The following is a 16,425-nucleotide window of genomic DNA, read 5'->3' on the forward strand; positions in this document are numbered from 1 at the left end:
AACACTCAGTAGTTGGTTGTCCTAGTAACATTCTCGGATTTCGTACTGAAAGTTGTGAATTCTGCAAAAAATAAAAAGCCACACACTGTCAGATGCCAGCATCAGTTACTTATGTGTGCTTACCTTACAGGTGCCCAGGAGACAAACACACTGCCCAGTTTTCATCTTGCACTTCCCCAATGGGCTCACCTATTGACCAGGGATTTAGGATGCTATTATGAAGCCAGTCAGTTGCACGTACCTACACTGTGGGCAGGAAACAGGGTGTTTCCCTAATAAAACCAGGAAGTGTGTTGACTAACTCAAGTGGGAGCCACTTGTATTTTCCTCTTAGCCACCAGCACAGTCTACACTCCCTTCTTCCTGTTGGTGCCATCTATAACCTAAGGCATCTTCCCTGCAAACAACTGTCACTTCCTGACAAATGGAAGAAAAATCTGAAGTCCCACACAGCTGTCTGCCTTGCCATTGATGTTATAGCATAATAGCTCTGGGAGTCTGTGATCCCTGGCCCATGGCATGTAATTGTAAGACACTTACACAGGTTTGTAGAGTTGTTTTTGACTTTTAATTAACCAATTCCTTAGTCTTACAATGAAAATACTCAGAGTAAAATTTCTTAAATGTTGTAAATGCATCTTTTGAAAAACAAATCTGTTAATGAGCTTGACCCTCTGGCTTCTACACAGTATTTGGTTACAATTTTAACTGCAAGAATCACTTCAGAAATATTATTTTGAAACAAGTGGTTTTTATAACACATTTTCTTGTTTGTTTGTTTTAGAAGCTGACTGCCTATAATTTGGTTCCTTTGGAAAAAATAAAACACAACCTAACCTTAGCAAGGCATCAATCCTCTCCTAGGATTTGTTTGACACAGAAATGGTTTATCTTGTTTATTTATAATGATTCTTTTTTTTAACTTAAAAAATAATTTATGTGGGGCTGTGCTGGGTCTTCATTGCTATGTGGGCTTTTCTTTAGTTGCAACGAGTGGGGGCTACTCTGTAGTGGCAGTGTGTGGGCTTCTCATTACGGTGGCTTCTCTCGCTGTGGAACGTGAGCTCTAGGACATGCAGGTTTCAGCAGTTGTGGCACAGGGGTTCCGTGGTTGCGGCTCCCAGGCTTTAGAGCACAGGTTCAAGTCATGGCACATGGGTTTAGTCGCTTTGCAGCACGTGGGATCTTCCCAGCTCAGGGATCGAACTTGTGTCTCCTGCACTGGCAGGCAGATTCTTCACCACTGAACCACCAGGGAGGCCCCTTTAATGATTCTTATTTACTTCATTTTAGTAAAATTAAAGTCCCTATCTAAGACTTACATCATAGGTTAGTTTTATGTAGGGCTTACCTTAATCAATAACTGATAACAGAGATTGGTAATTTGCATGCAAAAGTCCTACAAGAGTATCTGTTTGTGACGTGGGCAATTCAGCCATTTAATTTTGGCCACATGTTTATCTGTTGTAGAAAAGGACAAATAAATGAGGAAGTCAATAAAATAATAGGCAGATAAAATACAAACTTTAAAAGGTATGCATTGCTCATATAACTGCAATGTATTGCAAAACTTTTTAGCTTTCTGAAACTAGTTCTACAGTGACTAACGTGTTACAAGCACATAACTTCCCCTTCTTTGTCTTTAAGAACAATCCCAAGTGCTTACTAAAAATGTTTAGAATTAAAAAAAAAAAAAAAATGGCTTTTAAACTTTACAATTCACCAGAATTTTTGAAAGAGAGACTGATTGCTTCATAAAAAGTAAGCCTAATATTTACTGAGAGATTAGTCTATATTGGTCATAAAACAAGTGATTCAGTTAGCTTATACTCATATAGATTTTTACCTCAGTACCCAGAACTCTGTACGTTTCACAGAGAAATGTATACTTCACATATATTGTCAACAGAAAAGTTAAATGAAACTAAAATGAGCAAAATATGTTAAATGCCTTATTAATAGAATAATAGGTTATATCCATATCTTATTACTTAAATCAAAGTCTTGTTTTCAACATCTACAAAATTTAAGAACAGCCATTGAGAAATAAAAACACCTGAGGAGTCACTAAAAGACCAGCTGGATTTGTGAGGAGGGTGCCTGCAGCAGGGTAAGGAGGGTAACGGGGAGGTACTAACCAATGGGTATAGAGTTCCAGTTATGCCAAATAAGTCCTAGAGACCAACTATACACCATTGTTCCTATGGTTAGCAATTCTGTGTTATGTACTCAAAAATTTTCTAAGAGGATGTATCTTATTAAGTGTTCTAATCACTTAAAAAATAATAAATGAAAAGGGTAGAAGAAAACTTTGAACATAATGGGCATGCTTATGGTGTTAAGTTGTGGTGATGGTTACATGAGTGTATCTCCCAACTCATCAAGTTGTATACATCAAATATGTACAGCTTTCCACATGTCAATCATATCTCAATAAAGCATTTTATTTTAAAAAGAGAGAGAGACAGAAGAAACTGTGGGGAAAAAATAGACATGATGGAGAAGCAGTTATTGGATATCTTGACAAACAAAATCCGAAAACTTCTGAGCCAGAGCAACAGCAGGATATAGCATTGTCTACACACCTATGTAAACATAGGTAAATATTTGCTACAATAAAACACACATTTCAGGATGACGTAGACATGGGGTGACAGGAATAAAAGCAGTGAAAGTGACAAGGAGGCCTCCTCTGTTTATACTTTTCTCTCGTATCAACAACTACCAAACATCAGTCACTTCAGTCATGTCCAACTCTTTGCGACTCCACAGACTGTAGCCTGGTGGGCTGTCCGTGGGATTCTGTCCATGGGATTCTCCCGGCAAGAATGCTGGAGCGGGCTGCCCCTTCCTCCAGGGGATCTTCCTGACGCAGGGACTGAACTCTTGGCTGTTGCGTCTCTTGCATTGCAGGCAGATTCTTTACCCACTGAGCCACCTGGGAAGCCCGTTAAACACCATGCTAGCCCCTAAAAAATATATACTTGTTGCCATGCACTGCCAACTTCTTCTGCTAATATTAAAATAAGAATTCAACTTTTTTCAGTATATTGACTGATAAAGCATGGCAACTAGGGGTAAATGTTGGTGTTTTAGCATTTTCATCTAGTAGGTGATGTTATCAATTGTATAATACATAATTATTGTATAAGCCAGTAAATAGGAAAAAGAAAAAAAAAATTACCGTGAAATGTCTTCAATACCAGGATCATCCTAATTTCAAAGAAGATAAATTGTGAAAAAAGCAGAGTATCTGAAACATGCCTGATATTATAACAAGTGTTCAAAATATTACTGAAAGTTTCTATCAAAACAATTTAAGACATGAATAAAAAAAAGGAAAGAGGAACTTAAGTGATTAAATGATCACTTAAGTCATCTGTTTGTTGCTTCTTTTGAGTTTTCTCTTTAAGAAACTTCAGTAAAGAAGTCCAATATAAAATCAACCTATCAACATAATGCTTTGCAATATTGGCAGTAACTATGGAATAATATAAAAATCAAGTTACCATTTGTAATAACATTAAAAACTCTAGAAATTGTGATTATTACTTATTTAGACAAGTTTTACTAAGATTGAAATACTATTTAGTTCCCCAAATTCATTTAAGTATTCTGGTAGAACAAACCTGTCCTGAGTTGCTTTACTTTTTTACAAAAGACAGCCTCAGTGAGATTAAAATACCTTTATTTAACTTCATTTAAATATGTTGCCTAGATATAAAGATTTTGGTAAAAAGTTGTCTTTTGCTTATTGAACTCTCAATCTGAAGCTTTTTCCTTGCATGTGATCTGCTTTTTCATTTTATAAACTTCAAAAAAAATTTTTTTCTTTCCCTGTCTTAATTCCCTTAGCATAATACCCTCAGGTATCATACATGTTGTGGCAAATGACAGAATTTCCTTCTTTTCTATGTCTGAATAATATTCCATTGTACATATATACCACATCTCCTTTACCCATTCTCTATTTGAAAGTTGTTAAGAGAATAAATCACGAAAGTTTTCATCACAAGAAAACAACATTTGTAACGGTGTGTGGTGATGGGTGTTAACTAGACGTTGTGGCAATCACTTTGCAATATACCCATATACTGAATCATTATGTGGTACCCCTGAAACAAATTCAATGTTAAATGTCAATTATATATAAATATAAATAAACAATAGAACTGTAAAAGATTGTTTCTTGACATAGACGTTCGTAAAGGTTGTTTCCAGAGTGTGTGTTTGTTTCAAGTCTGTTTGTACTATGTTATGGGCTCTTTTAGCCTGAGACCTAACATGTTTATTCAAGTACAGGATATCACTTTTTATAACTGTTCTTTCACCTTCATGCTCTCTCTATCCCTTTATGACATCTCTGTGATGTATAAACAATTGTTAGTTCCCACACACCTGAGTTTGTCCTTACTCTCTTCCTCTTGGTCCTTTTTAAATGTATTATGTAACGATTCCTCCACAAATTATCTGATCACTAATTCATTCTTTAGTTACTTTTTTATCTATTTTACTATGCAACCTATCACTTTGAGTTATACGTTTCAGCATCTTTTACATCCAATGTGTTCCAGTGTTTATGCTTTTTAGCTGCTTCATCAGCCTTCCTACTTACATTATCTTTTTTGCTTTAAGATTATTTTCCCATTTATTTTAATCTTGCATCTAATTCTCATGAATTTGACTTCTGAGTATATTGTGCTGTTTATTGCCTTTCTCTTTTAGTATGGGAGCACTCAGATATGTTGAATTTTTCCCCTACAAATACTTTTTTTGCCTTGATTACTAACATCAGCAGGGTGAACCAAACTCAGGTGCTAATTTCATTTGTGTGTGTATGTGTGTGTTGAAACTGGAAGAAAATATCAAACAAAAAACCTCTTACATTGCAGTGATTCCCTTTTCCTTATTCCTACTTCCACTATGGGTATTATCTGTTCTGTAGGAAATATTACAGTTCATCCACTTTAATAACTTCTATCCTCATATCATCAGTTGAAAGGAGAGACTGCCAAACTGAAGTATAACTGTTCTTGACTCCTCACTTTAGTCCAACCCCAGCACCATCCTCATATTCTTCTACAATAAGAGAATTAGAACCAATTCCAAGACACTGGTTTAATGCTTCTCGTGTGGGGTTTCTTTCTCCCTTTTTTTCTGTTTCTTTCTCACTTGACATTTTTTTTTTCTTTTGCTGAGTTGGGAACCCAGAACTTACTCATCAAGGCTCATGAGTTGTACACTCTTGCTGCTGTTTCTATTCATTCTCTCCTGGTCACACTCGCTGCAACAGGACACAAGGGAGAGAAACAGTGCAACAAAAATCCTCCAACAGTAGTCCAGTAGCTCTTCTTGGGCTTTGGATTTCTCCCTTTCCTTCTCCCTTTCTGGCCCCCCTTTCCACACCCCTTGCCTTAAGAAACACAAGAGCTCAATAATCTTAGGTTCCCATAGGCCTCCTGTAGGTTTGGTAGCTGCTAACTCTTCAGAGTCCCTTGGACTGCAAGGAGATCCAACCAGTCCATTCTGAAGGAGATCAGCCCTGGGATTTCTTTGGAAGGAATGATGCTAAAGCTGAAACTCCAGTACTTTGGCCACCTCATGCAAAGAGTTGACTCATTGGAAAAGACTCTGATGCTGGGAGGGATTGGGGGCAGGAGAAGAAGGGGACGCCAGAGGATGAGATGGCTGGATGGCATAACCGACTCGATGGATGTGAGTCTGAGTGAACTCCGGGAATTGATGATGGACAGGGAGGCCAGGCGTGCTGCAATTCATGGGGTCACAAAGAGTCGGACATGACTGAGCGACTGAATTGAACTAAACTGAACTGAAAGGAAATCTACTTAATCACACTGGCATCTCCAGGACTAGATAAGAGACAGATAACCAGCATCTATGGCAAACGTCTCCATCTTGTACAGAAGTTATGGATGTCTGGCCATATGTTGATATGTATTCTTCCACAACATTTTGTTATGTTGAGTTCTCAAAATCAACCAATTATTACAATGTATACATTTAACAATTGATAAAATGTATTCATTGGCTAATCCATAGATAATGTTACTGCATGAGTTATAGCTTGTGGGATCTCAGGGACTGAACCCAGGCCGAGGCAGTGAAATTCCAGAATACTAACCACTAGACTACCAGGGAACTTCTCAATGAGTTATTTTCAAACTCACTCTGAACTGAGCAGAAAGTTACACAGTTTTTATACCTAAACCAATCAGCCACATATACTTTCTCCAAAAATAAAAACTCTCACTCATTTTCAATTCAAATATATGTTTTCATCCTCATGAAACCATGCTCTTTTCAGATGAATTTTAAAGTTATGCTGGTAGTGAAACAGAGAAAGAGGAGACAAAAAGATAAGGAGCTTCATCATAATTTTGTAGCCTGAAAGAAATGTCACCACTACATTGAATGCTTTACTGGCACTCTCTCTGCTATGATCTTACGGGCTTCTCTTGAACAAGCCACCATCGTTCCCTCCCAGTAGTCTGAGAATGGAAGAAACAAGGTAACGATAATATGCTATTCCCACCCCACACCAGAGAATATACCTAAAGCCAAAGTCTAACACAAAACCATGCTCTTAACAGAGATATTTGTCAAGATAAGGAATAAAACAGAAGCATATTATATTGCCTTGAATAAACAAGGTGTCAGAGACCCATTACTTCAAATCTTTCCTTTAATGGGGCACTGCACAAGTTTTTACCCTCAATATAATCAGGATCTGACAGAATGAGGGCATTTTTTTTTTCTTTTAAAAGAATTTTAAAAATTGTTAAAAGGGATATGGGAAAGAACCAGCAGGAAGTGTATACCTCAGAACCGCTCTAACTGCAGTTTCTTCACCTCTTCAACAGGCACCCCCAAGGCGCCAGTTCCGGGTTCACCTTCAGGGCCGGCAGTTAGAATCTGCACGACGCAGCACTCCAAATTCAGACTGACAGGACCATTGACAAATCGCGAAGCCGGTTTCCTTTCCCTGGTCCAATCATGGCTGGCCTCGTGGGAGAGCTAGTGCTGGGAAGAAAGGGGCAGGCCAAGGGGAAAGGCGTTAGAAAACACCACCCACCCAACATCTCACCAGCAGTAAAGTGGTTCTCTTCAACACCGGTATCTATGTGTTAACCTGTCTTTGTATCGTCAAGATGTCTCTTTCTAAGAAGTTAACTTTGGACAAAGTGGATGTGAAAGGGAAGCGAGTCGTCATGAGAGTTGACTTCAATGTCCCCATGAAGAAGAACCAGATTACAAACAACCAAAGAATCAAGGCCTCTCTCCCAAGCATCAAGTACTGTCTGGATAATGGAGCCAAGTCAGTAGTTCTTATGAGTCATTTAGGTAGACCTGATGGTGTTCCGATGCCTGATAAATACTCCTTAGAGCCTGTTGCTGCTGAACTCAAATCCTTGTTGGGCAAAGACGTAGTGTTCCTAAAGGACTGTGTGGGTCCGGAAGTGGAGAAGGCTTGTGCCAGCCCAGCCACCGGTACAGTCATCTTGCTGGAGAACCTGCGCTTTCATGTGGAAGAAGAAGGGAAGGGCCAAGATCCTTCTGGAAATAAGCTTAAAGCTGAGCCAGATAAAATAGAAGCCTTCCGAGCATCCCTCTCCAAGCTAGGGGATGTGTATGTCAACGATGCTTTTGGCACAGCTCACCGGGCCCACAGTTCCATGGTGGGAGTGAATCTTCCCCAGAAGGCATCTGGATTCCTGATGAAAAAGGAGCTAGATTACTTCTCCAAAGCCTTGGAAAACCCAGAGAGACCATTTCTGGCTATACTTGGTGGAGCCAAAGTGGCAGACAAGATCCAACTCATCAAAAATATGCTGGACAAAGTCAATGAGATGATTATTGGTGGAGGAATGGCTTACACCTTCCTTAAGGTATTGAACAACATGGAGATTGGTGCTTCCTTGTTCGATGAAGAGGGAGCCAAGATTGTCAAAGAAATTATGACCAAAGCTGGAAAAAATAGTGTGAACATTACCTTTCCTGTTGACTTTGTCACTGCTGACAAGTTTGAGGAGAATGCTAAGGTTGGCCAAGCCACTGTAGCATCAGGAATACCTGCCGGCTGGATGGGTTTGGACTGTGGTCCTGAGACCATTAAGAAGTATGCAGACGTGGTGGGGCGAGCCAAGTTAATTGTGTGGAATGGACCTGTAGGCGTATTTGAATGGGATGCTTTTGCTAAAGGAACAAAAGCCCTCATGGATGAAGTTGTGAAAGCCACTTCCAAGGGCTGTATCACCATTATAGGAGGTGGAGACACTGCTACTTGCTGTGCCAAATGGAACACTGAAGATAAAGTCAGTCACGTGAGCACTGGAGGAGGTGCCAGTCTGGAGCTTCTGGAAGGTAAAGTCCTTCCTGGAGTGAATGCCCTCAGCAATCTGTAGTTGACAGTGTCCCTTCCTACTCTTTTCTGTCCACAGCCTTTAAGTAAACTTAGTACTTTCACATCTCAACTTTCATTAAAATGAACTTTTAAGTCAAAACTCAGGCAATATAACCAAAGTATGGACTGACCATCAGAAACTTGTAACATCAGCACAGCAATGCACTCATTTCAGTTATGTCATGCATTTGCTTACTCTCTTCAAGTTCTCATTTGAACTTTACCGTTGTGATTCATAGAAAGTGAGTTACTTATTAAAGTGAGTTGAATAAGCTGAAGCTCTCTCTCTTAATTTTAGACCAACTTTATTATTGTTTCACTACTTGAACCATGGAAACAAGATAAAAAAGGTTGCTGAGGAAGGGCAGGATAGAAGCTGACAAATTATTAAACATATTAAACAATGAAAGAGCCCAAATAAACTGAGAAAAGTAATTACATTTAAGAACTTGTGGGTACCATTAAAGCTCTGCTAAGGGGAAATTTTTTACTAAATAAGAAAAAGAAATAAAGGATACATATTAAACCTGAGAAATTAAAAGGGAAAAAAATTAAACCCAAGGAAGGAAATATAGCTGTGTGTGCAGATATACAAGAGTGCACGTGTGCAGATAAACAAGAAGTGCACGTACATGTCTGTTAGAATGGGAACTAAAAATTAAATCCAGATTTCAAATAAAGAAGAAATTGCTTTATTTTTAAAGTGGGTATTATTTAATAAATAGATAACATAACTGCTAAATCTTAAAATTGGATTTTTGAGATAAATAAAAATTATGTGCATATACATAGTTTAGTTATGGGGAAAAGTAGAGATGTGAAAGCACTTCCATATTAGAAAATAAAATAATAAAATACTAAGAAATGTACAAGAAATGAAAATGCTTATTGGAGAATATTTTGCTTAATTCTGTGAACCAAGAGCTAGTCCAGGGCAATGCTGCTAACAAATTAAGAGTGAAAATGAGCAGTAATTTATCCCAGCTGTCACGGCCTTTGTCCCATAGCCTCTGATCAATTCTATATATTCAACGTTCTGAATAATTAAGTTTAAAATTAAATCTTAATATACCTGAAATTTTACCATATTTCTAAGGACAATATTAATAGTGCCACAGTACCTATAGGGAATCTGAAGGAGTTAAGATATAGACTCACGTATAAAAGAAACTGACCATTGCAGTATTTGAAGCAAGATTATAGCATGTTATTCTCTTGCATAGAAGTCTGGGTTAAATAGGTGCTCTCTTCTCCATGAGGTCATCTTGTGAAAAAACTTGCTCCTCCGAATAAGGGAGTTCCATGTGCCTAAGGTGTCCGTCTGAGTTTTATTACCTGATAGGTAGCCCAAAGGGAAAGTTAGTACAAGACAGTGTATTTCTTTCAAATACCAAAAACTTGCAAGATTTTTTTTTTCACTTATTCTCTTGGCTGTTAGTTGTGTGATAAGTCCTTTTCTGCAAGGGAAACTTGGGAATGTATTCTCTCCAGTTGAGCAACTTGTGTTCAACTAAAAATCTGTTACTAAAAGGAAGTAGGATAGGAATAAGTACTGGGGTAAAAGTAATGGTTTCTGATGGACTGGTACTCTGGCCACCCAAGTATCTATGTATGAGTATCCATGCATCCCCCTTCCTACATGTAGAAGACATGCCTTCTTCAAGAGACACAATCAAGTATCTTATTCAGTTACTGCATTCCACTCAAAACTGGGTATCCCTGGGTGATACACAACCTTTTCTATGTGATCTATTGGGAAGTCTGGTGAGTTTAAAAAGTATAGTCATTTCTTTTTCTTACACGTCCAAAGCCCCTCTCCATACATACCCACCTGATGATACAAAAGTGGAAAAGAAATGGAATAACTGCAATAAAAATCTTCATCTAAAAAAAATCATTGGTTCATTACATTTATGAAATAAACATTGCTGGATAGAAATTTCTAGAACTCCTTGACGTGACAATAGGAGAATTTCCTTGATCACCCTCTGATTTTATTCTTTGGAAGGAAGTTACTTCATTGTCTATTTTTGGCCCCAGGTTTTATTATCCGGGAAATTTTCTTGTTTCTTAATCTTCCATGCCATCTTTTGAAGCAGATATTGGAAAGCTGGGCCACTTTAGCCACTGTACAGCTTTCCTAGCATCATCCTTGCTGATGAAGTTTAAGAAACCAAGAAATTCTTTATATAATCACACAATTAAAAGCCTTTGAAGACCAGACCTAGTGATTTTTCAACTTTCTCAAAAATCAAGATTTCTGATCTATTTCATTCCCTGTGAAAGTGTTCTTGGAAGGACAAATAGCCTTGAAGCAGGATCTTATTTCACTTTCCAGGAACTGAACCCAGCCTCCAGTCCACCAGGTAGACCACCAGACTAGAGGCTAGAAGCAAAATTCCCTGATTCTTACCCCTCTTTGAAACCAAAAATATTTCAAGGAGGCAAAAACTGCAAAACAGATACAAAGTTCATTAATGGAAACACAGCAGGGAGAGCACACAGAGTAACAGTTGAAGTCAGAAGCAGGGTAGAAATACACACCCAGAGAGGAATGTGGCCATCTTGAATGAGGAGTGCAGTAAGGCGATTTAAATCACTTACATAGGATAGTCCTTCTATTTTTTGTTTACCTTTGGGCAATTGTTTCTTTTTTCACAGCTGACTGGTCCTAAGACTCTCCCAAAAATGCATAAGCAATTTTTTGCTAAGACAGATCCCACTGCAGAGGTCTATGGCTATATATCCATATTTATCATGAAATGGCACCCCCTTCCCTTTTTGACCCCCAGTGAGCCTTCTTGCATTTCTGCAAACAGGGAAGTTTTCCTTGACCCCAGGTGTGGCATTCTTACCTCTTTATTGCAGTAGAGCTCAGCTTGTGCCACTAGCTTTGTCCTCAGAGTGTCTGGGTGAGAACAAAGCTTCAGTTTTATTCCATTTGATGAACCCCAGAGGTCCAGCCCAGAAGCCCATCTATCTCTCACATCAAAAGAACCTCACCCCAAAATGTCTTCTAGCTATAGTTCGTAATCCTTTGGCTTTTGCTTTTAATTCACTGGCTTCTTTGCTGGGTCCATTTCCCTCTTCCTCATTTTAAGTGTGGTTAACTCGTGGCCCCCTGAAAAATGTAGGCAGTGTTGGAGGGCGTGGGGGAGCAATACCTATAATCACATCTTTGCCTGTGACCTTCCCATATTTTTATCTGGAAAGTCCACATGGGAGATTTTGAGAAAAATTAAGAGTGACATTCTTTCTCTTGCTATTTGTGATATTGAGACAGTTTGCTTTTTCAACTCTGCTCTCATATTCTTGGCCTTCCTCACCTTTCCTGGTCTATTGGCCAATTTAGGTTGCAGACAACAAGCAGATTGTCCAATATTTCCTGACTGTGCTCATTGTTTGCTTAAAACTGCATGTAACAGCCAAAACATGCTGACATTCTGCTTCTTACTAAATGCTTTCCCTATGCTTTTAGGCTTTGTAAGAAAGTGTTTGGTCTATTCCATACCACAGGCAATGGTTTTACCAATTGCCACGGGAGAAAAATGGTCACCACCTTCCGGCCCTCCATGTTGTTTTACTCACTTTCCTTTACCTGACCCCTAGGTGAATGCTGTAATTCATGAGTTATATTAAGGCAGTGTCCTTCTTACAGGCAGCAGTTTCTAAACTAGCCAGTCTAACGATGAGCGATTTTCAACTGGGGACAATTTTCCCTGTATTTGCAAAGAATGGAGACATTTTTGTTTGCCACAAGTAGGAGAGGTGATGGTGCTGTAGGCATCTTGCAATTGCAGCCAAGGATGCTACAAAACATCCTACAAGACATAGGACAATCTTCACAACAAAGAATTATCCATATCAAAATGTCAACATGGAAATTTCTTTCTTCTTCTTGTGACATTCCAGGGTGGTTATGGGTAAGTAGACACTTCTTGAGTTCATCCCAGCACGCAGGCTAGCAGCATGACTGCCATCAGCTGAACCTGGCCTCCATTTCTGGGAGTAGGAACCATACAGAAGCCCTCCTGAAGACTGTCTGAAGAATTAAAGCTCAAAAGCACGTGTAATTCTGCTCAATATTCTATAATCACCCATATGGGGAAAGAACCCAAAAAAGAATTAATATATATATGTGCTGTTCTGTGCTTAGTCACTCAGTCGTGTCAAATTCTTCATGACCCCACAGACTGCAGCACACCAGGTTCCTTTGTCCATTGGGAATCTCCAGGCAAGAATACTGGAGTGGGTTTTTATGCCCTCCACCAGGGGATCTTCCCAACCCAGGGATCAAACCTTTACTGGCTGAGCCACCAAGAAAGCCTAAGAATACTGGAGTGGGTAGCCTATCCCTTCTCCAGGGGATCTTCCTAATTCAGGAATCAAACTGGGGTCTCCTGTATTGCAGGCAGATTCTTTACCAGCTGAGCTACCCAGGAAGCCCTAAATATATGTAAATGTATGACTGAATCCTGAAGCTAACACAACATTGTAAATCAACTATAGTCCAATAAACTTTTTTTAAAAAAAGAATTAAAGCTCATAAAAATGTTCAGAAGATATAACCTCTCATCATCTGAAAATAAACCTCATCTGGAAACTAATCTCTACCCGAATATGGCCTCTGAATGGATGGGTGTTTAAAAGTGCACACACACAAAATCAATGTCAGCTTCTGTAATGACTCCTTTCTTGCACTAAAATGTGTTCCAGTGGTTCTTTGCTACCTTTACCAAAAAAGGAAGAAAAGGAGAAAAGTGTCCCCAAGACAGGACAGTTTCTTCTCAGGACATTCTTCATTTTCTCTGAGGATCCTCATGTCTGTCCAGAGAAGAGCAGAGCAGGGAGTTGGTTGAGAATATTTCTGTCAAGAATTCTAGTTAAATTCTATGGATATTTTAGATATTATTTTTTTCTCTGAAAACATACACAATTCTTTTCACAGAAAGCAATAGGCATAAGTTAAATGTGCTATTTATAGTGGTTGATTAAAAATTGCATTCAGAAAAGCAAAAATGACCTAAAATATTTTTAAAGATGTGTTTTTAACTGAGGTGGTTACATTTGCTTAAAGCATTTAATATTTTTTTTCTTATATATTCAAAAAACCTTAGAATTATTTTGGACACTATGATGTCTTTAGAAGAAACATGATTTTTGTAAGCTTATGTGTATGGAATAAGAGAAAAGAAAAGGTATAATTATTACATGCGAGGCCACCTGAGCTCAGGTACTAAAAGAGGGAGGGAAGGGAATATGGAAACAGTGGGAAGAGGTCAGGAGGATATTAGAAACTGTGACAGAATAAGCTGCAAGCGTTGTTGACCAGTTACAGATGGATTATCAAGAATGCATAGTGATAGAGAATAATTTTGACCACTATAGTAGAAGTAAGGGATATGATAAAATGTATTTTAGTATTCAGTATTTTAAGAAGCATGCATACAGCCACTGGCTTTAAATTAGATAAGTTATTGCTCAGAAAAACTTCAGGTCTTAAAATAAGCCATTAGCAAATAAAGCCTTTAAGTGTACTGCAGAGAGATGATATCTTACCAAAGGGATAAGGCAACGTCGACTTGCCCAGTGAGAAATACCTAGTAGCAAATTCTCAGGGCTTGTGATTGAGAATACTTAGACGAAACAAGCTAAAGGAATCAAAACGCAAGCTGTAGAACAAGGTTCAAAATGTGTTCTTCCAAGGCTAGCAGCAAGAACACCCAGAAACTTGTTAGAAATGCAGACTACTGGGCCACCCACCAGACCTACTGAATCGCAAGCTTTGGGTAGAATCCAGCAATCTGTGTTTTAACAAGCTCCCCAGCGCTCCTATCTCAGCTATTCTGAGAACCACTGGTACGGAATAAAGATCACTTTAAACGGGAAACAGGAACCAGTGGTCATCACACTATTTCCTTGTTAGTTGAGGCAAATAATTTCACTTTTCTGAGTGCACATATCTGGAAAAAAATGTTATATTATTCGTATGTTATCTGAGGTTCCTTCTAGTTCCCAAATTACATGGCTCTGAATTCCTTTTTGGTATATTTGAAACTACAAGACTCTTGAAAAAGAGGGGAAAAGGACCAAGAGCTAATAGACACTAAACTGAAAGGGGAAAAACATCAGAAATTTGGCTTGCAATTTGACTGTACCTTGTGTATATGAAAGTGATTTCCTCTGAACTAGAGTGTCTTGAGAACTTTCAGTTCAGTTCACTTCAGTTCAGTTGCTCAGTCGTGTCCGACTCTTTGCGACCCCATGAATCGCAGCACACTAGGCCTCCCTGTCCGTCACCATCTCCCGGAGTTCACTCAGACTCACGTCCATCGAGTCGGTGATGCCATCCAGCCATCTCATCCTCTGTCGTCCCCTTCTCCTCCTGCCCCCAATCCCTCCCAGCATCAGTCTTTTCCAATGAGTCAACTCTTCTCATGAGGTGGCCAAAGTACTGGAGTTTCAGCTTTAGCATCACTCCTTCCACAGGAATCCCAGGGCTGATCGCCTTCAGAATGAACTGGTTGGATCTCCTTGCAGTCCAAGGGACTCTCAAGAGTCTTCTCCAACACCACAGTTCAAAAGCATCAATTCTTAGGCGCTCTGCTTTCTTCACAGTCCAACTCTCACATCCATACATGACCACTGGAAAAACCATAGCCTTGAGAGCTTAATGACGTACAAATAGAATGAAATATAGTGAAATATATTGCCTTATTAGAGTCATTTAGATAAAGAAAAAATGAGTCCAAAGTTCATGTCTATAGGAGAAAATTGTTTATTCACAGAGGATACTTGTATATTTTAGGATTTGCTTTTATTTTTTTCTTGTGTGGCTTTGGTGGATGTTTAAAGGTCTGATTTGGTTGCTTGTGAAAATAGAAATATAGAGTAGAAAGAGGCTTGGTGTTCATGGAATGCTGTCTTCTAGAGTTTAAGTTGGTGCATGCATCATTTTTTCAACTAGGAAAAATCATCTACAACTGAGAAGAATATGGATTTAACTGGACACGCCTAGATATTACCACTGAAAGAAGCCTTACTTTAATTTCCACTGCCCAATCCACACATCCACAGGAAGGAATCAACCCTTGGGAATTTTGTTTCTTTATGCAAACCACTTGTTTCATGCTAAGATTATTGGGACTTTTATTGTTTACATACCCATCTCTCCCAGCTCTGGACAGTCAGAGTTTACATCTTATTCAAAGGCTCTACTCCAGGGTACCCTAGCACAATATTTAGCACATAGAAGGTTTCTGTTGATCATGTTGTATTTTATAAACTGAAAGTGTAGCTTACATGATATTTGTAAAACACAAATTGCCCAATGAGAGCAGAAATGTAACAATGTTTCCAGTGCCACATAAAAGGAAATTCACTCTCACAATCAGGAAGTTTTTTTTTAACTTTCAAAAGAAACTGAATATTCCACTTAGTATGCTACAGAAAGAAAGCAAGCTGGCTAGGATACAGAACGATCAATTACTAGAGAAAAAACAGTAAGATTTTTAACTTGTATGTAACCAATGTGCACTTGGAGAAGGAAATGGCAACACTCCAGTATTCTTGCCTGGAAAATTCCATGGACAGAGGAGCTTGAGGCTACAGTCCATGGGGTCGCACAGAGTCAGACAAGACTGAAGTGACTTAGCACCAATGAAAACTCATTACTGAAAATCACAAGAAGTTGATATCGATAATAAACATTCTGTATATTTTACCAGAGAAAAGATATATGTATCCTTAATTTCTTCTCTACAAAGTGGAAATGATATTAAGGTATTAGTTGTATGTGTTTATGTGAAGATGATAGGAGACAGTATTTCTAATGCACTCATCACAATGTTTGGCAGAAAGTTCTAAGAATGTAAGCTTCTTATATCATTAATAGTAGAAGAATGGTTCATCTTTGAATTAAGAATATTCACAATATCAGAGTTCCCTTGGAAAGATGAAGCATTTGCATGAAATAATATATATTTAACAAAGAATTTTGATCC

At 38.6% G+C, this 16,425-nt stretch overlaps 1 protein-coding gene across 1 annotated transcript; it reads left to right on the top strand.

The window, feature by feature from the left end:
* The first annotated feature begins 7,051 nt into the window (after positions 1-7,051).
* Positions 7,052-8,696, top strand: PGK2 (phosphoglycerate kinase 2). Its single transcript, XM_010863033.1, has one exon. It carries the CDS (start codon positions 7,170-7,172, stop codon positions 8,421-8,423), a length of 1,254 nt encoding a protein of 417 aa, XP_010861335.1. The 5' UTR covers positions 7,052-7,169; the 3' UTR covers positions 8,424-8,696.
* The last annotated feature ends 7,729 nt before the right edge of the window (positions 8,697-16,425 follow it).

This window comes from Bison bison, unplaced genomic scaffold, assembly GCF_000754665.1.
Source record: "Bison bison bison isolate TAMUID 2011002044 unplaced genomic scaffold, Bison_UMD1.0 scf7180017864487, whole genome shotgun sequence".
Lineage (NCBI taxonomy): Eukaryota > Metazoa > Chordata > Mammalia > Artiodactyla > Bovidae > Bison > Bison bison.

Excerpts from the sequence above, each read along its gene's own strand:
- PGK2 (XM_010863033.1), top strand. The coding sequence starts at position 7,170 with ATGTCTCTTTCTAAGAAGTTAACTTTGGACAAAGTGGATGTGAAAGGG.